Source organism: Pseudoliparis swirei, chromosome 19 (genome assembly GCF_029220125.1).
Source record: "Pseudoliparis swirei isolate HS2019 ecotype Mariana Trench chromosome 19, NWPU_hadal_v1, whole genome shotgun sequence".
NCBI classification, from domain to species: Eukaryota; Metazoa; Chordata; class Actinopteri; order Perciformes; family Liparidae; genus Pseudoliparis; species Pseudoliparis swirei.
The window spans coordinates 3707406-3732808 of record NC_079406.1 but is presented as its reverse complement, the minus strand read 5'-3'; the positions used below and the strand labels follow the sequence as shown (position 1 = coordinate 3732808).

Below are 25403 nucleotides of genomic sequence, written 5' to 3'. Positions count from 1 at the left end.
AAGATTTATTCTCTGGGCACTTCGGCTTTCATCTGCACCAGAGGAATCTCTCTCTCTGTGTGTGTCAGTTATAGAAATAGTGTAAAAAAGAAAGGGGGGAAAGATGGAGTGCACGCACATCAGCCCGAGGTTGATTACCACGGGGCGAGTGGCAATTAATGTAGCTCTAATGAGAGAGGCTTTTCTGTGTGGAGGACTCAGAAGGGCTCGCGGTGATCTCTGGAACGGCAGGAGAGATAGCGGCGGGAACATATAACGGCGGCGTTGACAAGCCGCTCGCCGTACGGCGGCGACACGACGTGTCAATTCGCGTCTGGCGCCGCGGGCCTCCTCGTAAAAAAAAAAAAGGTGCGTTGCGGTTACGCCGCTACGATTCGAGATTTTTCTCCGCGCATAGCCGACAAATCCAATTTTTTAAAAATTAATTTTTGTGGCATTGAAGTCATCACATAAAAAACAACAACAACACTAACAATACACGAACAGGGACGCAGAGCAGATTACCAGGTCGCAATCATTCCGCCGAGCTCGTTTTTATCTCCCCCCGCTGTGTCATCTGTTCATATCAAAACAAGAAGGAGCTGATATCCACCAATCAATCTGCTCCGCCATCTTTACGCCCCCCCCGACGCCGCGAAGCCGCTCGTGTTTACGGCATCGAGAATAAAATCATTTGTTTCAGAATGCAATATCTATATATATATATTTTTAAAGCTGCTTGATTTATTAGTTTTGTAGATCAGAGACACGGAAAATGACGATTAAATAATATTAATATTTATTTTTATAATATAATGTCGTAAAAGTGGCGAAAGGCTGGTTCCGCTTTTATGATGGATATTGCAAACATCCTTCAAATAGAATGGTACCCATCAGTCATCCCTCTCCTCTCCCATCACTCTCTCTCTCTTCCCTCTCCCCCCGCAGTGTCACGCTTGTTGTTCATCATCCCCCCCCCCACCCCCCCCCACGCTGTGTAATCTCAGGGATTGTGTGGTCTCTTGGTATGAGAGGTGACGGGTACAGGCGGGATGAACGTGATAATCTGCCACACTGGATTACGGACTAATCTCTAATCTCTCCGGCCCTCCTCCGGTCCTCGGGGGCGACCACCTCCACGCCCGGCAATTCTATTAATCTGAGCCCCCGACCGCCGCCGGCGGTTTAGCTTTGCCCATTTTGACTTCCCATCTCCGGGGCGGTCGGAGCCGAAAAACAACAGATTCAGTCGTCGAGGCAAAACCATCGGAAGTGAATTCCGTGACCCCGGCGCCGCTCTATCGGACGACTTAGCTACCGACGAGGAGCGCTAATCCTCGGGAATGTGAGGATTCATCAAGAAAAGTTGCTGCGATGATGTCCCAGGTTGCCCAAATTGCAGCGGGTCGCAGTTTTTTAAAAGTCGGGCGCCAGCGTCTCCGCCATAAGTGCTGAACGCGCGGCTCCGACGGCGTCCCGTGTAATATCCATCGCGGGCGGTCTCGGCGTGAAGGTCGCCGTGTCCCCGCCTGACTCCGTGACCCGGAACACTCTCAATTAATGTCCCGTGTCACGGGGGTTAAATTGCCGTTAGTAATTCCTGCGGCTAGTCGAAAGAAGGCCGAGTGCAGGGGAAGAGAAGATATTCCGGTCACGTAGCGACTAAGAGGGAACATGATCAACCAATTACCTCGCCTTTCTAATAAATGAGTAATCAGCTGAAGGCTGATCTCTCCAGACTGATGTCTCTCGCTCTTTGCGAACGAGGCGCGTTATGCATGCGAGGCGGGGGTCCCGATGCAAAACAGGCTGATTGGAATTCATGGCAATGGAGAGGCAGTCGCAACATGTTCTCGTCGTAATGTCGAAACGCTCATATTTACATTTCGAGAGAGGAGGAACATTTTCGAGTCTTCCCACTACTTCAATAATTCTGGTCTCATTAAATCCTGTCGCTGAAAAACGGTTCGAGTGTCCGCTGAGGATTTCTAGTTCATTAAGTTTGCGGGAAAAGAGAAAAACAGAAGCACAATGAGCGGGAGTATTATATAATACAGAAATGAGAACGGTGTGTGTGTGTGTGTGTGTGTGTGTGTGTGAGAGAGTTGTCGAGGCTCAGGGGCTCAAAGTTAAAAGCCGTTTTTCATAACACCTAAACTAAATGTTAGTGTAAATAACCCCACGGAAGTTTTATTGTTTTGGATTGATTGCCTTTCTTTGTATTTGCCTTATTGGTTTTAACGTATGTCTTTTGATATTGTTGTGTATAAACAATGTATAGAGGTTTTAATTCACTTCCTCTCTAATGGATGAATCAAGCTTTTATTTTGAAAAGCTCAAATGAATCGCACATTTTCTTTATATTTGAATGCGTACTTAACTGTACGGCTACGGATGTTGTTCCGGAGGAATGCACATTTATACATGTAATAAAGTTTAATAGTTTTAATGGACCCGCGTGAGGCTAAAGCTCTTTACCGTGGTGATAGTTTACCAGTTTAATTAATGTATTGTGACCCAAAGGAAGAAAATAAAGGAGTCATTTCACCAGCAGTAAGTTTCATGCCACTTCATATATACGGGGATATGTTACAGTTAAAGCTTTCATGACTTTGGATCGCCGACCTTTGACATCTAGAAGAATATCACATCCATTCACAGGGAAGAATATCTCATCCATCACTCAGGACCGCACAGCAGCAAATATTAAAGATGTAATTCATACTTATTACAGCCAGAGAAAAGCAAAATGACTTTAGGCGGCATGTTGTCAACCAGCGGTGAGCTCACACGAGAGACACACATTTTACACAATATATACAATAATGAAAGTTTAATATGTTTAAATCGTGTATCAGATGCAACAACATGTCATTTAACAATGTTGACATATGGAATAAGATAAAAACTTAGTGACTTGTTTTATAAAATGCAATATAAAAGACGTGTATCGTGCTGTGGAAGTGACATAACGACGTCCATTAGATGGAAATATTGTTTAAAGACCGTCTGTCTGCCCCTGATGTATTTTTAATGGACTGATTTCTGGGTGTCCGTTAATTTAAAAGACATTTACAATATTAATGTGTTGGCTGCAGGCTACATGTTGGCTTCAAAGTTATTTGTTGGCTTCATTTTAAATGCACATATGTTAACTTAAATACTCTGCATATGGTTAAAGGAGTATTAGCATGCTATAGAAATGTGTATTTTTTGGGGGGGATCTTAAAGAAAAAGTTAAAACAACAGAACCGCAGATGTCAGCTTTTTCATTCCAGACATTCTTCATGCATCCCTTGTCAAAACCTGGCAAGTACATTACCCACAATGCAACGCAACTGGCAGTAATTATGTCAGAGATTTGGTTCGGGCTGTGCTAGTAGCGGCTAATGTAGCCTCGAGCGGCTAACGTAGCCTCGAGCTGCAAGCTAACAAACCTGTTTATAAAAAACTATGTTCACATATGCCGTGAAATAGACGAGTAAACAAACTTTAATTAGAAGTTCAGACTGAAAAAGATGTGAGCTCAGATTTGATTGAAGCGGTGAAGGCAGCTAACGTCAACATGTGACACAGTTCACATGCCAGGCAAAAAATGTCCGAGGGAAGTGTTTCCATGGTAACTTGGGTCTGACTGATTTAAACCTCCTGAATGAAAACATAATTTCCTTAAAATAAATTGAAATTAGTCTGGTTTCACGATTACTCTTTGCTGGTTTAACTGCACACTTCTCTTACTGCTTTAAACATGTCACATAAATAACGGTTACGCATTTAAAAAAGGAGCCAAGCAAAGTTTAAGTGTTTGAAATATACTTTAAGCTAGAAGTAGATTAGAAATAGAAAGTGCAAGTGAGTGTATAACATTAGCTGTTGTTGTTGCTGACGGTGAAGAACACATGTTGACCAATGGGTTTCCAGGACTTTAAACCAAATGTCCATGAACAAACATTTTGTGAAATCTCAGTGTATACACGAGTAAATACCTTAAATGACAGAGTTTGATTATAAGCATAAATATTTATAGTAATGTTTATTATTTTATATATAAATATATGTTCATATATATATGCATATATATATAAATATATATCTATATATATATATATATATATATATATATATATATATACATACAGGGTTCATACACATATTAACCAATGGATTTTCCAGGACTTTTCCATGACTTTAAACCCAATTTTTATGACCAACCATTTTATGAAAGGTCTATACACGAGTAAATACCTTAAATGACACAATAGTTTGATTAAAAGCGTAAATATTTAAATAAATGTTTATTATTTTAAGAAAACTGCGTAAATGAACATATGAATACAACAAACTCCCGTGACTTTTCCAAAACTTTAGGGATAAAAATGTTGTTCCAATCCCGGAAATAACCATTTTAAAATTCCATAGCTTTTCCAGGTTTTCCATGACAGTACGAACCCTGAGAACACCTGTTGTCTCTTGGCGTGTGTGTGAGTGTGTGTGTGTGTGTGTGTGTGCGCGCTCACCTTTGTCGGCGCCGTGCGTGTTCTCCGGGTTCAGCGCGTCCAGCAGGTGGACGGAGCTGGTGGGTCTGGACTTGCTGCGGTCCTCCTGCTGGTGGTCCGCCGAGCTCAGGCCGTTCTCGTACAGCTGGCTCTCGCCGTGCCGCAGATGCCAGGTCAGACCTAGCAGGTGGACCGCTAGACAGACAGACACACACACACACACACACACACACACACACACACACACACACACACACACACACACACACACACACACACACACACACACACACACACACACACACACACACACACAAAGGGAGAGGAAAACATTATTATTCCAGGCACACAGGGGAGGTATGTCCGAACCTTCTTTATTGCTCATCTCACTCACATTATGTGCCCGGCAAAGCAGTGGACAATTAGTAAACACACACACACACACACATATAAACTCCTAACACACACATGCTTACATGAACACAAACATGGTAGCGGTGGGCAATTAAGGCAGATCTTCAGAGCCCAGTGCCGGCATTAAAGCGCTAACGCAGTCTTTTATGCGTGACTAATGACGCTCTGAAAGCTGCTGCCGATCCCCGATCCATACGGGCCCTTTAAACAACAAAGGCTACGGGAGGACGCCGGGTTTCCCCTCCCACCCATAGGACTGTTTACTGGGACAACAAATCCGACACGCCGTTAAATTAAAGAAACAACTAACACCTGGCCGTTAAGTAAATTAATTAGCGCCTTGCAAGGCTGTCAATAAAAAAACGTTTGAGAACACATTCAACCTCCCCTCCGACCAATCACGGGGCTCCGTTCGCCGCGTGATTGTATAACAGCTTCTTTTTTGTCGTTGTTTGCGTAAAAAAAAGAAGGACATCTCCAAAGTTAATGCCCCTTCGCCGACGTGTCGGGGAACAAAGCAAACGCAATAAATCCTCGCAGGTTTTTCTCTCCTCTGACACATTGGGAACATCAAACAAAAAGCAAAGCCTCAAATCACAAAGTTACTGGCGGCGGTCGGGAGGACGGCGGCTGAATGCAGATCAAGGTGGAGGAACTTCTCACGACTGCAAACACTTCCTGCTGTCTGTCGGCGGCGTCTGACGCTTGACGACACCCGGAAGAAAAGGAGGAAGCGCTCGACACGCGCTCGCACAAAATGTTTGCTTTGGGAAAAACCAAATCTACGATTCAACAGCGTGACGGACACGGGCGCACACCTGAGCGGAACGCACCTGCCGCTCGTCTAAACTTGTGTGTGTGTGTGTGTGTCTGTGTGTGTGTGTGTCTGTGTCTGTGTGTGTGTGTGTGTGTGTGTGTGTGTGTGCGCTCACACCTACACCCTTGCCCGCTCATCCTGCTTCCCCAGCTGATGAAGAACATTAATGATCCACTATCTCCTCTTCTCTCTCTCCCTCGGATGTGATTATGTAACTCTGTAATGATTCCTTCATGACGTCTGTTATTCTCTCCATCCTGCAGAGGGATCCTCCTCTCTTGCTCTCCTGAAGGATCCTTCACTATTTTACCCCTTTGCTCCGAGGGACCAGCGTGCTTTATTTAGGAGGCCATAGTTCTTTCCTTTCTTTCTCCTTCCTTCCTTCCTTTCTTCCTTGTTCCTGCCTCCTACCTTCCGTCCTTTCTTCCTCCTTCCTTTATTCCTGCCTCATATCTTCCTTCCCCCTTCCTTTCTTCCTCTTTCCTTCCTACTTTTCTTCCTTTCTTTCTTCTTCCTTACTTTCTTTCTTCTTCCTTCCTTCCTTCCTCTTTCCTTTCTTCCTTCCTTCCTACTTCCTCCCTTCCTTCCTCCTTCTTTCCTACTTTTCTTCCTTTCTTTCTTCTTCCTTCCTACCTTCCTTTATTCCTTCCTTTCTTTCTTCTTCCTTCCTTCCTACTTCCTCCTTCCTTCCTCCTTCCTCCTTCTTTCCTACTTTTCTTCCTTTTTTTCTCCTTCCTCCTTTCCTACTTTTCCCTTCTTTCTTTCTTTCTCTTTCCTTCCTTTCTTCCTTCTTCCTTCCTTTCTTCCCCCTTCCTCTTACCTTCCTCCTTCCTTCCTCCTACCCTTCTTCCTCATATCATGTCCATTTTAACTCTGTCACGCTTCCTTCTGGTCACATGACATCTATTCCTCTGTCCTTCTTGGAGAGGGATCCTCCCCTTTTGCTCTCCTGAAGGTTTCTTCACTATTTTTTATTTTTTGGTAGTCTCCTGATCCGATGTGAAAGGTCAAAGGTCAGGGATGTCGAATGCGTACGGATTGTAAATCCCTCTGAGGAAAATTTGTGATATTGGGCTGTATGAAATAAACAGAATTTAATTAAAACTCCTGATAGTTAAAAAAAACATTTTACAGTCACTTTATGTTTCAGAAGCGCATAAAATAAAATACAATAAACATCTACGGTGAGCTTTATTTCGAGAGTTGACGCCGCTCTGCCATCCGTGGGGATTCAGCCAAATCCTACGTTCAAACCCCCGCCTTGCCGCCTCGTCATTGGTCGGTGGAGCTCTCTGCTCACGCGCCACGTGACCTCTTCCTCTGCGGGACTCTGACGTCTCCCGGGGCAACGGGGGAGACGCCGCGCACCGCGTGGTTCACACCAATTGAAGCGTTGGCGTGTGTGACGAGAAGAGACGCGGACGCGAGTCGTCACATCGGTGTGAAGTTTAGCTCTTAATTTGTTTTCTTATTTTCATTTTGAAGAAAGGTGCAATGTGTGTGTGTGTGTGTGTGTGTGTGTGATGAGTCATTCTGTTGATGAGGGCGGGAGAGAGAGAGAGAGAGAGAGACATAGTAAAACGCTAGAATTGCACATTAAATTTCGCGGGCTTTGCTCTCCGTCAAAGTGCCTTCTGGTTGTCTGCTAACGTCAGTCCTCCGTCTCCGGCAGAGAACAAACAGGCAGGTGGAGAAGAGGAGCGCTCGGAAAAACATGATGAAGATGACATTTTGTTTACAGCGATACGAGATCTGGAGACGCCGACCCCGAGGAGGTTCCCCCTAAAACTACACATCCCCGCTGTCAATTATCTTCTATCAGAAGAAGAGAAGAGCTCAAGAGTACAGTGCAGCTGACAGGTGGGCCTGCAAATCAATCAATACAAATAGCGACCCCCCCCCCCTCTCCTCCTCCTCCTCCTCCCCGCTACTTTTATACCACATTCGCTCCCACTCTGATCTACTCTGGTGTCTGCGTCTCACGAGCGTTTAACGAGTCCGGTCTATTTTATTTTTTTATTTTACGACAATATATTCGCGTAAACACACAGTGTCGACGGCCAATAAAAGAGGCAATGAATATATATGTATAGCTATATATATATATAAATATAAATATTTATTCATTGACAGTGTTTTTGCACCCCGAGTGTGCTGCTCTCTGCCGTGGGTGTTTTTTTGTTGTTGTTATTTTCTCGGAGTCTCTCTTCACTTTTTTGGACGCGAGACTCAAAGTGTCTTTGAGTACGTTGAAAAGCGCTATATATATATTGAATGCAATATTACTATTACTATAATCCTTTAGAGGTGGACAGACACACACTCGACGAGTTATATTCCCAAACGGAGACATCAGGAAATGTTTCCGCCTTGCTACCATCCTCTCGTCTGGATCGGTTTCCTCTCCTCTCCTCGTTCCGCAGCCCCTCCCCCCCCCCTCCCCCTCCTCCCCCTTCCAGAACCACCTCAGCCGAGTGTCAGCTCCTTCAGTAACGACTCGGCGGCGACAGTCCTCACTTCTCCCGCTCGCCACTCCAGACCTCCTCACGAAGCCCCTCAGACCGGCTACTCGTCCCGCCGCCGCTCATCAGCCGCTCTCTCGGCCTCCGCCGCTCACTCTCTTGTTTTACGGCTGTTGACCTTTTGAAGGAACACTTCGCATCTAGGGCCACGGACACACACACACACACACACACACACACACAGACGCACACACACACTGAGGCGAGGAGGAATAAGGACCTGGGCGCGTGATGAGGAGAGTGCAGGTCCGTGTGTGTGTACGCTCTTGTACTTTTCGAGGAGCGGATGTCCTCGCTGTAATGTTTCTCGCGAGCGGCGACGCCGTGTTTGTCGTTCTTCACTTGACCAAGTGAATTCTGGGTATTTAAAAAAAAAATAGAGTACTTATAGAGCCAGAGGCAAGGACGTCCAGAATTTTTTTGCAACCCGAGAGTCTCATTTGACAGCGGGGGGAGAGGGGGGATGGGGTGGGGGCTGGGGGGGGGGGGGGCAGGTAGTTGGAGCTTTTCCAAGGCTGAAGGTGAAGATTTATTCGTTAATCTTAGAAAACTAAATTTGGGCACGGAAAAAAAACAAAAAAGCTCAAGGTCTATTTAATTTGTTTTCATACGTGGAAGCGAAGATGTTTTTTTCTTTCGCTCGAGTCGTCGCTGTTGTCGTGAGATATGTCGTCGCCAGCGAGCTGAATGTCAAATGTGCAGCTGCGTGGGTTTTCTCTTGGTTCGAGAAAAAGGTCAAACGTCCTCGCGCGTCCTGATTCTGTGCAGGTCCAGTACCTCACATGGAGAATCGGAGCGTACATACAAGAAGCGTGCAGGAAAAAAAGGACGCCTTGGCTCGGATACCAACTGATTCCTCGAATATATATATTAATATATATATTTTTATTTATTTATTCATAGATCTATATATATACAGGACTGTCTCAGAAAATTAGAATATTGTGATGAAGTTCTTTATTTTCTGTAATGCAATTAAAAAAACAAAAATGTCATGCATTCTGGATTCATTACAAATCAACTGAAATATTGCAAGCCTTTTATTCTTTTAATATTGCTGATTATGGTTTACAGCTTAAGAAAACTCTAAAATCCTATCTCATAAAATTTTAATATTTCCTCAGACCAAGTAAAAAAAAAGATTTATAACAGCTGAGTGTTTGTCAAGGCTCAGGAAACCCTTGCAGGTGTTTCGAGTTAATTAGACAATTCAAGTGATTTGTTTAATACCCTACTAGTATACTTTTTCATGATATTCTAATATTTAGAGATAGGATATTTGAGTTTTCTTAAGCTGTAAGCCATAATCAGCAATATTAAAAGAATAAAAGGCTTGCAATATTTCAGTTGATTTGTAATGAATCCAGAATGCATGACATTTTTGTTTTTTTAATTGCATTACAGAAAATAAAGAACTTCATCACAATATTCTAATTTTATGAGACAGTCCTGTATAGAGAGAGAGATTTTTATATATCTATATATCAATATATATATATATTAATATATATATATATATATTAATATATATTGGCCCCCCTTCAGCCCCCAGAGGCTCCTCCAGCCAGCCGGCCTGTAGCCGGCGGCTTCAAAACGCAGATTCCCAATCAAATGTCATTTCCTCTTCGAAGATCATGACCTTATGCAAACAGAATAAACTCAAATACTGAAGGTATTGAACTAGTTTCCAAAGCAACGTTAAATGAATGAATACTTTGTGCACTGACTCTGCCGCAGCTCTGATTCTCACCACTTTTTTTTCTTTATTTTTAGCACTGGCGGCTGAGGATTATGGGTATTGTAGTATTTAGAGCCGAATGATGAGTACGTCATAAACATGTGGTAGCAGGATAGCATTAACATATCCAGGAAGCTTTAGTTTTTTCCATGTTTCCTATTTTTTGGATGAAGATATTTATCGGTCGGCTGATTACATCATAACCGACAGGAAAAGGGGGAGGAGTCTAACTAACTGGGGACGTTGCAGCTATGCAGCGTCATGACCACGTGGCCACCAGTGCGCCAGGTGTTTCTACAACTGGGAATATTCACAACAACAAAAATGTACAGCCACTGAAAGAAATGACAGAGAAAAACCTCAAGAATCATCGGTTACACTCACTTCTTGGTTTATATGACTTCATAAATGTTTCATCCGAGCTACACACACACTCCCACGGGGGCGCGCCTCCGACTCAGCGTGCGGCCCCTGATGCCAGCAGCGAGCGCTCAGCGTGAACCTTCACTCTCACTCTTTCTGCCTATCCCTCACTCTGCCTCACTCTCTCTAGCGTTCATCTTTTTCCCTGTGCACCTGCACACACACACACACACACACACACATAGCCTTCATTACACATTGAGGGTAAAGAGAGAGAGAGAGAGACTCAGAGTGAGTCCAGTCATTATAACGGGAGCAGAATGGCGGGCCGGAGCCCTCGCCTGAGCATGAATCATTGATCAGCGTGACAGCGAGACGACTGCCGGAGGTAATAGGACGGCGGCAGCTGTGAGGGGGTCCGGCGCTGAACCCTCGCTGGCGGGAGGAGAGAGAGACACCGAGGTAGTTCAGTAGGCAGAGAGAGAGAGAGGGGGGCGCTTGATGTGGCTTCCTCGGGCTCACTTAAACTACCCGGGGGGGGGGGGGGACAGAAGTATCAGAGCTGCTGGATATGTGTGGATGAAGTTATCAGTGAACAGCCTCTCCATCGCCTCCAGTGCACGAACAGATGGAATGCAAAAGGCCGATGAACGGCAACCCGTACATCTTCTTCTTCTTTTCTTTTTATTAATAAATCACCCTGAACCAATAAATTATGTCTCATGCTCGCCCCAGATAGTCAAGTTTGTGTGATTTTTTTTGTAATGAATGGTGGAAATGTGTGGATGAACTTAGCCAATAACAGCCTCTCCATCGCCTCGTGTTCACAACCCGTATGTCTTCTTTTCTTTTCTTTTCATTGTAGTAAATGACCCTGAAACAATATAGTATGTCTAATGCTCGCTCCAGATAATATTTATCGGTCAGCTTTCCGGCCGGAAAGAAAAAAAGGGTCAAACCAACAAGACCAGAGGTGAAGAGAACGTGGGGACGGTGCAGTTGACCACTTTGGCCACCAGGTGTTTCTATAATTGGGAACATTCCCAACAGCCTCTTGTTCAAGAACAGCTGGAATGCAAAAGGCCGATGAACGGCAACCCGTACATCTTCTATAAATAAATCACCCTGAACCAATGAATTATGTCTAATTCTCGCCACAGATAGTCAGGTTTCTTGAATTTTTTTGTAATAAATGGTGAAAATGTGTGAATGAATTTAGCCAATAACAGCCTCTCCATCGCCTCTTGCTCGCGAACAGATGAAACGCAAAAGGCCGATGAATTGCAACCCGTATATATCTTCTTTTCTTTCTTTTAATTCTAATAAATTACCCTGAACCAATACATGATGTCTAATGCTCGCCCCAGATAGTCAGGTTTCTGTGATTCTCTTGTATTAACAGCCTCTCTATGCCTCTTGTTCACAACCCGTATCTTCTTCTTTTTGCAACCCGTATATCTTCTTATTTTCTTTTTATTGTAATAAATGACCCTGAAATAATAAATTATGTTGAATGTTCGCTACAGATATTCTGGTTTCTGTGAATTCCTTTTTTGGGACGAAGATATTTATCGGTCAGCTTTCCGACCGGAAAGAAAAAAAGGGTAAAACCAACAAGACCAGAGGTGAAGTGAACGTGGGGACGTTGCAGTTGACCACTTTGGCCACCAGGTGTTTCTATAATTGGGATCAATCCCAATAGCCTCTTGTTTACAAACCGCTGGAATGCAAAAGGCCGATGAACGGCAACCCGTACATCTCCTCCTTTTCCATTTATTGTAATAAATGACCCTGAACCAATAAATCGCGTCTCATCCTCGCTCCAGATAGTCAGGTTTCTGTGATTATCTGTTATTTTCGGGAGGTGGTAGAAGCCGAGATAACACTCGAGCTTTGCAGTTGCTGTCACCATTGTTGTCGTCAGGCATGTGTGGGTCTCCAGATTAGATAGAAATGATTGCGGGCTCCAGTCATGATTAGGTTTCACACTCGTCGTGGTGGGAGAAGAAAGTAGGAGATGGAGAAGAAAAAATTGTGTTTATATGTTTGTGTGTGTGTGTGTGTGCGTGCATTCCCCGTTAAATGCCTGCGTTACACGACATGCCGTTATCGGGTGTGCGGGACACAATGGGCGAGACGGCCGGTGAATATACTGTCTTATCGATAGCTATTACAGCCGAGGTAGCGCCGCAGTCGCTTAAAAATGATTTATCAATACTGTCTCGCGCGAGCGGAAACACAACCCGGCTTGATTGCCAAGCGCTCGCAACGTCGCCGAGCCCGTCGACTGCACTCCATCCTACTCCATCGTGACTACCAGAGGACCGCGGCCCAGCGGCGAGCGCCCTTAGAGAGCATCCGTCATTGGATGTAGCGTGTAGCTTAGCATGTGCAGTGAAAGCAATTTCTTATCCCGTGTCGTCGGCCTGAGCCACGACTTCTGAGGGATGGGGAGGAAAGAAAAAATGGCGGATAAGGGGAGGGAGGGCACAGGCTGGTGGGGAGGGGGGGGGTGAAGGTAGGCAAACAAAGAAAAGAGAGAGAGAGACAAATGGGGCAAACAAGTAGGAAAGAGAGTGAAGGAGGGGGACTTAAAGAGAATAAAACCGATCGGTGTCTAAGTCCCGAGTAGAGACTGAAAGCCGGGGGGAGAATGTGTGTGTGTGTGTGTGTGTGTGTGTGGCGTCGGCCCTCACTCCCCTCCGAAAGTCGAGAGGCGCTAAAGTGTTTTTTCTTGCTGCCCTCCACAAACCCCCCTTGAAAGCCACCAACACCGCTGTCATCACTGTTTATGCGTGTGTGTGTGTGTGTGTGTGTGACCGCTGACACTTGCTTGTGTCTTGTGTAGTGTGTGTGTGTGTGTGTGTGTGTGAGCGGCCGCCGGCACGCTGCCCGATGTCTCGTCTGGTTGCTGTAAAGCCTCAGGACCGGTGTGACCTTGTGCTAATCTGGAGAATAAAAAAACAAGAAAAAAAAACGGGAAGTCCCGTCTGGATGAAAGGGGGATGACATGACAGACGGAGGGGATTAGAGGCAGAGCGGAGGTGGGGAGACACTTTCTCCGAGCGATGAGCTGCGTAGTCCGGGTGTTTATTTACCAGCCAGAACCCGGCGTCACTGTCATCTCGTTAGTCACGGCGGCGAGGACACAGATCTGTTGTTCTTTCATTTCTAATCACGCCCACTCTCACTTCCTGTCAGAGTCCCGCCCCCCCAACCACCACCACCTCTCTCTCTCTCTCTCTCTCTCTCTCCCTCCCTCCCACTCACTGTTTTACTGATCCGGTCCTCTTCTGAGAGCTGACTCATGTTACAACAGACAGAATAGTGTTAAATGAGGAGGGGGAGCGGCGCCACGGTAGAATCCCCCTCAGGCGGTCGGTGTCAAAAAAACACAGAGAACAAAAAAAAGAACAAAAAACTAAAAAAAAGAAGAAGACCGCAGACCAAAAAAATATAAAGCGGCGAATCAAAGCTGCCGTTCACACACACACACACACACGTATCTACGTGTGTTTGTTTGTTGTGTGTGTGTGGGCGTGCCGCTGCAAAGAGAGGATGAGAAATAAAAATGTGAGTTGATTAGAAGCGAGTTGAACTCTCGGAGCCATGGAGGCCGTTTCCATCGCCGCCTCGCTGACCTTCAGGAGGCGTCTCACCCAAAGGACTCGCTCCCTTCTCAGAGCGTTTCTCACAGAAGAGTCCGTCCGGCCATTTACACAGATTTATATTTATTTATTTTTTTACCAAAAGGCTCCTTTCTGCTGCTGTTAGGGCCGTTTTTAGCAAAGGCCAGCGGGTTTCTTATCAGCCGAGTGAGAGGAGAGGGCGGCAAACAAAGAGAGGGCCGATCGATACGCACCCGATGAGGCGAGAAGCAGCGGGGGGGGGGGGGGGGGGGGTGGGAGGACACACACACACACATGCACACACACACATTCAAAAAGTTAGCCATGCACTTTCATGTCCGCACACGCGCTTACACGCACACACACATGCACACACACACACGCAAACACACAATCACAAAGTTACCCACACACTTTCATGTGTGCACACACGCACGCACACAAATACACACGCACGCACACAAATGGGAAAACACACACGCACACACACAAACACACACGCACACACATGATCACAAAGTTACCCACACACTTTCATGTGCGCACACACGCACACACACAGACACACGCACACGCACACAAACACACACGCACACACAAACACACACACACACATGCACACAGACACACACACGCAAACACGCAATCACAAAGTTACCCACACACTTTCATGTGTGCACACACGCACGCACACAAACACACACGCACACACACACACACGCACACACAAACACACATGCACACACACACACGCAAACACGCAATCACAAAGTTACCCACACACTTTCATGTGTGCACACACGCACGCACACAAATACACACGCACACACAAACACACACGCACACACACGCACACACACACGCAAACACGCAATCACGCAATCACAAAGTTACCCACACACTTGCATGTGCGCACACACGCACGCACACAGACACACGCACACAAACGCACACACACACACACATGCACACACACACACACGCAAACACGCAATCACAAAGTTACCCACACACTTTCATGTGCGCACACACGCACGCACACAAATACACACGCACGCACACAAACGGGAAAACACAAACGCACACACACAAACACACACAAACACACATGCACACACACACGCAAACACGCAATCACAAACGCACATACGCACACACACGCACACACACACACATGCACACACACACATGCACACACACACACGCACACACACACACACACGCACACACACACACACACAGACACACACACAAACACGCAATCACAAAGTTACCCACGCACGTTCATGCGCGCACACACGCTTACACTCTACACACACACACACACACACACAGAAAAACACACACACGCACACACACACACAGAAAAACACACACATGCACACACACACACAGGCAACCACAAAGTTACCCACGCACGTTCATGTGCGCATACACGCTTACACTCTACACACACACACACAAACACTCACACACACACACTCACACACACACAGACACACACTCAACCCAACCGGCATGTTAGGGGCCTGTTTGTTGTGTTTTTTTCTTTTTACAGATTTTCAACCAACATCTTTGTCGCAGCAGCAGAACAAAGCCTCTTTTTCTTTTTCACCGTACATTCCCGTCGTCGCGCTCGCAAAAAAATATATGTTGTTTTCTTTTCCGCGACAACGCTGAACAACAACACCCCGGTTTACAGGAAACACGACCAGGAAGAGGCTGACAGGGAAATAGAAAGTGAAGAGGTGAAATGAGGAGGAAACACGACTGTGTCGCCGACTCGGAAACGTGGAGAAAAACAACAACAAGGAAACAAGGTTTTTAATAATGTGGTGTTACAATACCCCCCCCCCCCAAATCAATTCTCCCATTTCATAAACTAGAAAATGAAAATGAGTTCTTGAGTGTCGAGTACTCCCACATGCAGCACTCTAAAACACACACACACACGTGCACACACACACATGCCCACACACACACATGCCTACACACACACACACACACACACGTGCACACACACATGTGACCACACACACACACGTGGTGATTCAAGGTGAAAGCCCTCTCAGTGCGAGCCATAATTATGGAACAGATTAAAGAAATCTGTTGAGATAAAGAGAATAAAGCCAAATACACCGTGCCGCCGCGCTGTGTGTATCGCGTGTGTGTAACCTGTGTGTGTAACCTGTGTGTGTGTGTTACACGTGTGTGTAATGCGTGTGACAGCATTTTTTTCTTTTTTCTCTTCTCCGAATAAAAAAGGGTGACAGTTCCCGGGCCCGACTCGAGACGGGTCGCCGCACCCGGATCTCACCGGCTCGGCGTCGCCTCTGAGGAGAGAAGTGGCCGTCGGTCTCGGAGCTGAGGGCCGCGGCTGAACCCGGACCACCACCCCGAGAACATTTCTGGAGGGAGGAGGCAACCTCTCATGCGCCCACCTCGACACCTCGGCGGATTCATGCCGAAAGCCATTACCCCCCCCCCCCCCTACCTCCTTCTGTCTCATAGATTGTGGAGGTCTGGATCGTCGACCATGGCGACTACGAACGACTCATAAGTCATATTCGTCGGACTCTGTAATGATTCCTCTTGGTCACATGACGTCTGTTCTTCTGTCCATCCTGGAGAGGGATCCTCCTCTCTTGCTCTCCTGAAGGATTCTTCACTTTTTTGTACCCCTCACAGTTTTTTTTTTTCCCCCCCGAGGGACCAGCGTGCTTTATTTAGGATGCCAGATTTCCTTCCTTCCTTCCTTTTCTCTTCCTTCCTTTCTTCAACCTTCCTTCCTTTCTTCCTCGACACCTCGGCGGATTCATGCCCCCCCCCTCCTCCCCCAGTGATCACGCCAGACTGCAATCCGGCTTCCATCCACTGAGGTTGTCATCATCTGCATTCCTTCCATTGAGCTCTTTACCGCCTCCCTCGTCGCTTCAGGGACCGATGCCCTGCTAAATGTTAGAGAAAAATCTCGTGAAGCCTTTCCTTCTTCCTCAGTGCAGCCGTACAGAGTACAGTGTGTGTGTGTGTGGCGGCTGCAGACGGTGCCGACTGATTGCACTCGGGGCCTCGGCTCACACTGAATACAAGTGGCAGATCTTCAGCCCGGTGAATCAGCACATTTCAAGCTTTTTCCAATTTGCTGTCGACGGGACTCGGGACCGTCCTCGTATTTGAATCTTTTCTTCCACGTGGCTTTGTTAAAAAATACGGCTCCGCTTTTTTTTCCCGGCGGGACACTTCCTTAATTACTTTGCACATAAAGAACCGAATCTGAAAACCGAGTTTGAGAAAATGTGAAACATAATAGAAACAGAGATGTCCTGATTTACTGTGGGTGCTTTTACCAATATAAATATAACATATACCAATGTTTTTACCACCTCTACTCCAAGGGACGTTGCTATAGTATCTGTGGGTTGCGATGAGAGCCAGCAGCACTGGAGATGGAGAGCGTGAGGAAGAAGTGCTGCATCACTACCAGCCTCGAACTAAAGAAGCCCTTATCCTTGACAGTAGGGGTGAGGAATATGACAATATATACCGTGAGACTAAAGCACATGTGTCTCCAGTAAGACCTGTAGTTAAACCATTGTTGCAATGGCAGCCGTTACATAACAGCACTCTAAAGGACCCAGAACGGTCGGGGAAATCTCGGAAAACGCCGGTTGTTGTCTTGTCAAGGGGACGAAACATTTCTGACACTCTTAAGTGATGCATACTTTTTCGTTCACTTGTCCACGGCGGACATTTTGACACATCGTTGCCGGGAAGTAGAGGTTTACTAGCAATAACTAAGTGACGGCTCCGATCTATCCGAGTGTCCCAGGAGGCCACGGCGGAGTGACAGTAAGCCGGCGTGCGCGGCACCAGGTCCCTGAACCTGCAGCGTCGCAAAGGAAGTCATCCGTCAATAATCTAACTGCGTTAGCGGTGCTTTTCCTACGTTGAAGTCGTCGATCAATCATTTCGTATCGTTTACAGCTTTTCCTGCGGTGACGAGTGAAAATATCTGACCGACTCGATGAGTCTAAATGTGTTGTTGACGTCTTCTTTTGACAGCGACTCGAGTTTAAGACGGGATCTATAGGCAAATTAAGTTCCATCATAAAATATAGTATACTGCCTCAAATGGTGGGGGACCTGCCTGTATTGAAGTTTTTTCCTCACATTATACACTTAGTCTAAAGTTGACATGCAATCTGATAATATTATCGCATTTTCTTTGTAAACGTGCACAGCCATGAGAAATTCAGCATCGTCCGCCCTCAACTCCACACTCCTCTGCTCTTTATCACAAGATTTGGAAAAACTTTTTAGAGCCCTTGAGGGCTTTTAAAGATATACAGTATATGTAAATATATAAATATATATGAATGACCCTGTGGAACAAAAAATCTAGCAACTCCTTTGGAAGACATCAGCTACTTTCCTCAGGTACTTTCATCCAGCAGCAAACCCGGATTAACTTTGTGTGAGCCGGTGTGATGAAGCTTTTCTTGGCTATATTTAGAAGTAATTGAAAACTAATTGTTAATTTAGTTTGCCCTCTTTCTTTTGGCTTCCTAAAACTGCTTGTGCTTTCTGTCTGGATCTCACAAATCGACCCAATCAGACCAAACGGATGTCCGCAGCCGACAGAACGAGCTCACTGGAGCTGTGACCGTTATCAGGGGGTTGGCTTTAATGAAAGCAGATAATATTACACAGCTCAGCTAGAACCTCACCTCTCCTTTGAAGGAAGCGTAGCCCTCTTTTGCATCTCGTTTCCCTCTTCTCTTTCGTCTTTTCCTGCTAGAAGCCTTGAATCTGGGTTGACTGAACGCTAGCCAAATACGCTAGCTAAATACACTAGCTAAATACGCTAGCTAAATATGCTGGCTAAATACGCTAGCTAAATACGCTAGATAAATATGCTGGCTAAATAGGCTGACTAAATCTTCTTGCTAAATCTGCTAGCTAAATACGCTAGCTAAATACACTAGCTAAATACGCGAGCTAAATACACTAGCTAAATACGCTAGCTAAATACGCCATGAAATCCACGCATAAGCACAGTCAAATGAAACTTTAGCGCGGGTGCAGACCGAACCATTTCCAATCCTAACAAGGGGGTTCCAGCAGAAAGAGGGCGGCCATTTTCCTTCTGTTCTCGGCTCCTAATTCAGTCAAACGCCGATTAAAACGTTCGTCTGTCATTTATGTCCATGCATTACTTATAAACCTGTAACCTTGGCGAAAACAAACCCAGTTTAGCGTAAGTCTTTGGCCACCTACAGCTCACGGCGGTTCCACTAAACCAGTGGTCGCCAACCCGTCGATCGCGATCGACCGGTCGATCTCGGAGACGTTCCCTGTCGATCTCCAAAATAAAATGAAAATAAATTCAGAAACACATTGTTCCTTGTTTTAGAACATTTTCTGAAGTGTCTTCTGAAATGTTTTCTTTCTGACTGGAAGATTGACGTCAGAAAACATCTCCGCCTGATTCATGAACGCCTGAAAACGGGTTCGCTTACACAGCCGTGTTGTCAGCTGTGCTCCTGAAAGAGGGACGTACCACTACAGGTGGGGCGCAGGGGGAAATGCAGAAAGACCTTTATTGATAACTTCACATATTACACAAGCTCAAAGTACACCGACATAAAACTAAGTCATCAATAAATATATGTTGAAATGCCTGTACCTTCGTGTACATGTTTACGTTACGGCATTAACAGGTTACGCCTGCACATGCGCGACAGCCGAGATTCTTGGCGACTTGCCAGGTCTTACCTCCGTGAGTTGGGCTTTTCTGCTGTTGTCCTTCAAAACAAAAGCTCAACATTTAGCTTTTTTCTTGTCCGTAGAGCAATCTGGTTTACTTGAAAGTGATTGCAATTGCATTTATACTATTATTTGAAAAGGGACAGATGCAGGTGATTCTCATATTTATTATTCTGAAAATTCTTTAAATCTGAGGATGTCTGTAGAGCTGATGTGAACGTATTCACCAACGGGCTGACTTCAGAACCAGTCCCAGATGAGAAAACTTTCATGAATACCAATTTTGCCCCGAAAACCTCGTCAGTGAAGTTGAGAAAATCACCAAATCAAAGACCAGGAGCTGGATTACTGACAGACAGCTGACAGACGGCCTCAGACTGGCTGTCTGTGATTATGAACTAACTACAAGCTCACAGGCAGAGTTCAGTCACAGCCATCACTCTGACTGGAGTCACATGACGTGATGGCATTATGATGAGAGCTGAACTTACATGAGTTGCACTGACTGATCATGTTGTCAGTGTCATGTTGTAATTGGATTGGATTCAATTTATTGTCATTGCTAGAGTCCAGGTACAGAAGCAACGAAATGTAAATAAATACAACATTTATATTGGTAGTTCATCCAGCTGTTCATTGCAAATGTGTTTTTTCTTGTTCATATTGTGTGCGGTTAACAAATATTTTACTTGTAATATTACACTTAAATTCTGTGTACCTGGTCACATCAATTTGAACGCTGGACCAAAATGACAATTAGGCCAAATAAAAAGTCATAAGTCCAGTCTGGACAGTCGTTTTCTCTCAACGCCTCAATAGGTAGATCTTGTCGTCATGAAGGTGGAGGTCAGGGATCTTGGGCTCAAAAAGGTTGGTGACCACTGCACTAAAGTAATTCAGATTCATACTAATGTGAAGTTCCCATTAAAAGTGTGCTAGTTCTACCACTGGGAGAGATGGCAAGAGCTTCCTCAACAGATATGTTGGTAATGTGTCCGCCTCACAACGAGGCTCATGATTGACAAGATTAATTATTATACATCACTGCCAATAGCCAATAGGTGCACTCTGGCTCGCGTTAGCGCAGCGACAGTGACAGCGGGCAGGAGAAAACGACTATATTCACATGTCAGAAGATGCAGCAGCTGAAGGAATGAACGATTATTACGTTTCCCATCCCACGGCTCTCCCAAAAAATTATACAACAGCTGTAAGTGGAGAATTAAGAATTAGACGAGGCCTCGTGTAGATATGAAGGGCTAAAATTAAAAAATAACAAAGAAAGAACGCTGTCTAATAATATTGCTCCAAGGTCTCCAAAGATCCTGATAGTCATACATATTGTTGGCTTAATGTGCTATCGAAATACCAGTTGTAATTTTAATTATTCAGCGTGTTCGTTGGCGTGGTCGCCGCCATAGATTAGAACATGCACTTCATTCATTATGAGCTATAATCAGAACGTGAGACGGACCCGGCTGCCGAGAAATCCGGATCAAGAGGGAGCGGCTTAAGTACCGTTATCCACTTTCTAGTCACCAGGCACACAGTCTGGTTATTTAAGATATCTAATCAATTCGTTTGTTGATTTAATTGATTGATCAAAGATAAAGTCTAAAAATGTAAAATGTTTGTTTTGTCCAGAAAACGCCCCGAAAATGAAAAGCTGCACAATTTGCAGGGAGATTAAAAAAAACGGTATATTATAACATTTAAGAATCCGAATTCATCTTTATAAATTACTCACATTGTTCATCCTTCGTCGACGGATCAATTAATTTGTGCCAATTCGCTAATGGGCAAAATTATTTCAGCTTTATCGTCGGCTACAGATTACACAAACGTTCAAATTGAAAACAATTGCCTGAATAATCAATTAGTGGGATGACAGAAAATAAATACAATTATTTTTGGGATAATCACTGAATTATTGGTTTAATTTGGCGAGCAAAAAAAAGAAAGCCAGACATTGGACACAGCTTCCAACGTGCTACTCTGATATTATTGTGTTCACAACATCTTTGGATTGGTTAGACGAGGCGTTGGAAGGCATCGCCTCGAGGCCCCGAGGAACCACAACTATCCGTGGATTTACTGGTAATGGAGACGATCATCATTGTGGCTCTAATGAACACACACTTTGACCCCCTGTGAATAATGGCTAACTTTTAAGGCAGATGCTTTTGAATTGCCATCAAACTGTGAAAAGCGGATTTACTGAAAGAAATAGCGTGAATGTAATGAACTTAACGGCACTAACGACACATTTGGTTCTTTGTGGAGCCGCCAGGACCCATGAAGCAGCACGAACACACAGGAAAATAATGGTTCTTAAATGGTTCTTTAAAAGGCTTTGTGGTTCTACGAAGAACCATAACAATACTGAATAACCATTTTTTTGTTTGAGACACCTCTATAGGTTCTTTGAAGAACTACTAAAGGAAATGGTTCTTTAAAGAACCCTAGTTTGAAAGGTTCTTTGTGGAACCAGAAATAGTGCCTTAAAGAACCATTTTTAAGGTTCTATAAGACACTTTTATAGGTTATTTGAAGAACTACAAAATGAAATGGTTCTTTACAGAACCCTGCTTTGAAAGGTTCTTTGTGGAACCAGAAATGGTGCCTTCAAGAACCATTTTTTAAGGTTCCATGAGATAACTTTATAGATTCTTTGAAGAACTACTCAAGGAAATGGTTCTTTAAAGACCCCTGCTTTGAAAGGTTCTTTGTGGAACCAGAAATGGTGCCTTCCAGAACCATTTTTTTAAGGTTCCATGAGATACCTTTATAGATTCTTTGAAGAACTACTCAAGGAAATGGTTCTTTAAAGACCCCTGCTTTGAAAGGTTCTTTGTGGAACCAGAAATGGTACCTTAAAGACCCAATTTGTAAGGTTCTTTATGACACCTTTATAGGTTATTTGAAGAACTACTTAAGGAAATGGTTCTTTGAAGAACCCTGGTTTGAAAGGTTCTTTTTGCAACCAGAAATGGTTCTTTAAAGAACGATTTTTAAGGTTCTTTAAGACACTTTTATATGTTCTTTGAAGAACTACTCAAGGAAATGGTTCTTTAAAGAACCCTGCTTTGAAAGGTTCTTTGTGGAACGAGAAATGGTACCTTAAAGACCCAATGTTTTAAGGTTCCATGAGATACCTTTATAGATTCTTTGAAGAACTACTCAAGGAAATGGTTCTTTAAAGAACCCTGCTTTGAAAGGTTCTTTGTGGAACCAGAAATGGTACCTTAAAGACCCAATTTGTAAGGTTCTTTATGACACCTTTATAGGTTATTTGAAGAACTACTAAAGGAAATGGTTCTTTAAAGAACCCTGGTTTGAAAGGTTCTTTATGGAACCAGAAATGGTTCTTTTATGGCATCACTCTGAAGAACCATTTTCGGTTCCAGGTGGCACCTTCATGTTTCTGTGTGTGCTACGCAACAGAACCGTAAAGAAGATCTTAAAGTGTACGCCGTTCACATCTTAATTTCTACATTTCAATATCATATACGCCGTTAACTTGAATCTTCTACCTTCTTGGGCCATTCCGGTGTCTTTGTTGTTGAAAATAAAATAAAACCATCACGAATAAATCAAATGAAAAGTGCGCAATGTGTCTGTGTGTGTGCACGTGAGATGTGATTCGGAGATGATTATTTGATTGCGCGGTGCTTCTGAGTTTGCTCATTTCCATGCAGGATCAGAAGCTTCTCCCTGTTGCCATGGAGATGATTATCTTTCATAACTGACACAACCCGCCCCCTCCTCCAGTTTTATTGGGGTTGTAGCTGTTTAAAAAACAGCAAGACATTCATTAATGCACAAAATACTCTAATTAGCTTCTCTGTTCTTCATTTATTTTTTGACAAATTGATAGAGCAACAGTCTGAAGGTCGTTTTTCTTTTGTGTGCGTGTGTGGAGGCGAGAACTCAAATGATGCTTAGAATAGTCAAATGAGTTACTGGAAGAGTTTTAGTCAGTCGCAATATTCTTCAAGATTACGAGACGCAATCTTAATCTGTCCTCTATCTCTCCTTAAAATGCCCCCGTTCGCTCTCGTAATGCCTGCTGCTCATATCTGATGGCCGTGTTGTGCTTAATAACAAGCAACGACTGCAGCAGGGGAGGGGCACGTTGGGAGATAAACAAATTAACAAACGCTATTCGCAGGCCCCTGCAGTACCATAGGGGGGGGGGGGGGAGAGGGCAGTAAAGACAGAGAGGAGGCCCTGCCTTAGCTAATCACAGCAGGAGGGGGGGGGGGAGAGGGCAGTAAAGACAGAGAGGAGGCCCTGCCTTGGCTAATCACAGCAGGGGCTATTGTTGTGATAATTGCCGGGTTACTCTTTTTCACAAAAGTTAATAAACACGTAATGCCGCGTTCAAATGCTGCGTTCACGCCCGTGAGTTTACTCGCCCGACAAGTTGTGGTTATTCGCTTCATTCGCTTCATTCGCGCCTTAGAGGGGGCGGGGCTTATCTCCGTGGAAACAGTTATCATTTCCTTCATCCATGAAGAACTAACCACTAGTTCTGCTTCATACTTGTTGAGGACATCCCACAAACGCCTGAACATCTAACGCCCTCGTGTTTGGGTTCATTACATTAATATCATATATATATATATATATATATATATTTATACATGACATCACCCGTAGGCTCACTCAGCTCGGTGACCTTCACCTCTACGTCTGAATGTCTCTTCCAGCTCCACTAGAGCAGCAGTTAGATTCACCAACGGAGGAGCAGCTCGACGGCGATTGGCTTTCGCAACTCGGCGACGGACACATTTTCCGCCAAAGTTTATATATTTCAACGATCTAAAAATGTTTTGCTTGGCTCTACTCGTATCATTTGCGCCACTCGGCGAAAATTCTCGTCATTCCAACCCATTCGCCTCTGTGCATTGACTTGTCTTACTCGCGTGAACAATTCGCAACGCTTTTGTTGTGAACGCAGCTTCACTCGCACAAAGAGCTTAAAAAAAGGTTCCCGGCAGTGATCTGAAGTCCCGAACTGTCAGGAAAAGTCAATAACTTCTGATGTGTTCATTGAACGATGACCTCGCCGTTACCGCGGGAGGTCTCCGTTACACGCAGACGGGTGTCGGGTGTAAAGTTTTGGCCGACCGAGTCGTGAGAAGAGACGGAGACTCGGCCAAATGTAACAGCTGCTCGGCCGCGATTTCCTGCGAAGGAGGAGATCCATCTCCGGCGTTCTGAAAACTGTCGGCCTCCAGCTTGGCACGACTGTAAAGGAATATGTCTTTTTTTTTTATGTTGCAAATGTCTCAATTCACGGAAGAGCCGACAGATAATACACCCGAAAAGTTAGAGTGGCAGCTGTTAATGAAAACACCAGCCACTTTTTTTTGGTGCTATCCATCATTTTTTGGATTAATCCATTAATCATTTTGTCTTCAAATGTAAGACAATAGTGTGTGTGTGTGGGAGGGGGGGGGGGATTCCAAGACCGTGCAGCCATATTTTTTAGATTTGCATGAAACATTGTTTAAGGAAAAGCTGAAAATGAGGGAATAGTTGGTATTTGAGCCAGAGAATTTAAATTCTCTTCTGAAGGTCAAAATCAAAAGCGGGAAAAAGGATACACATGAATAATAAATATTAAATGAAACGTATTGTTACTTGCCGAAAAACTTCCAATTAATAACCGCC

General features: G+C 44.7%; 1 protein-coding gene across 2 annotated transcripts in view; it reads right to left on the bottom strand.

Annotated features, from left to right (window-relative positions):
• The window catches only part of tenm1 (teneurin transmembrane protein 1), a 233911-nt gene that overhangs the window by 127494 nt on the left and 81014 nt on the right, over positions 1-25403 (bottom strand). For both annotated transcript variants that reach the window (XM_056438944.1, XM_056438945.1), the window contains exon 6: positions 4497-4670. In XM_056438944.1, coding sequence (XP_056294919.1) covers positions 4497-4670 — 174 coding nt within the window. The remainder of the gene's footprint in view (positions 1-4496; positions 4671-25403) is intronic.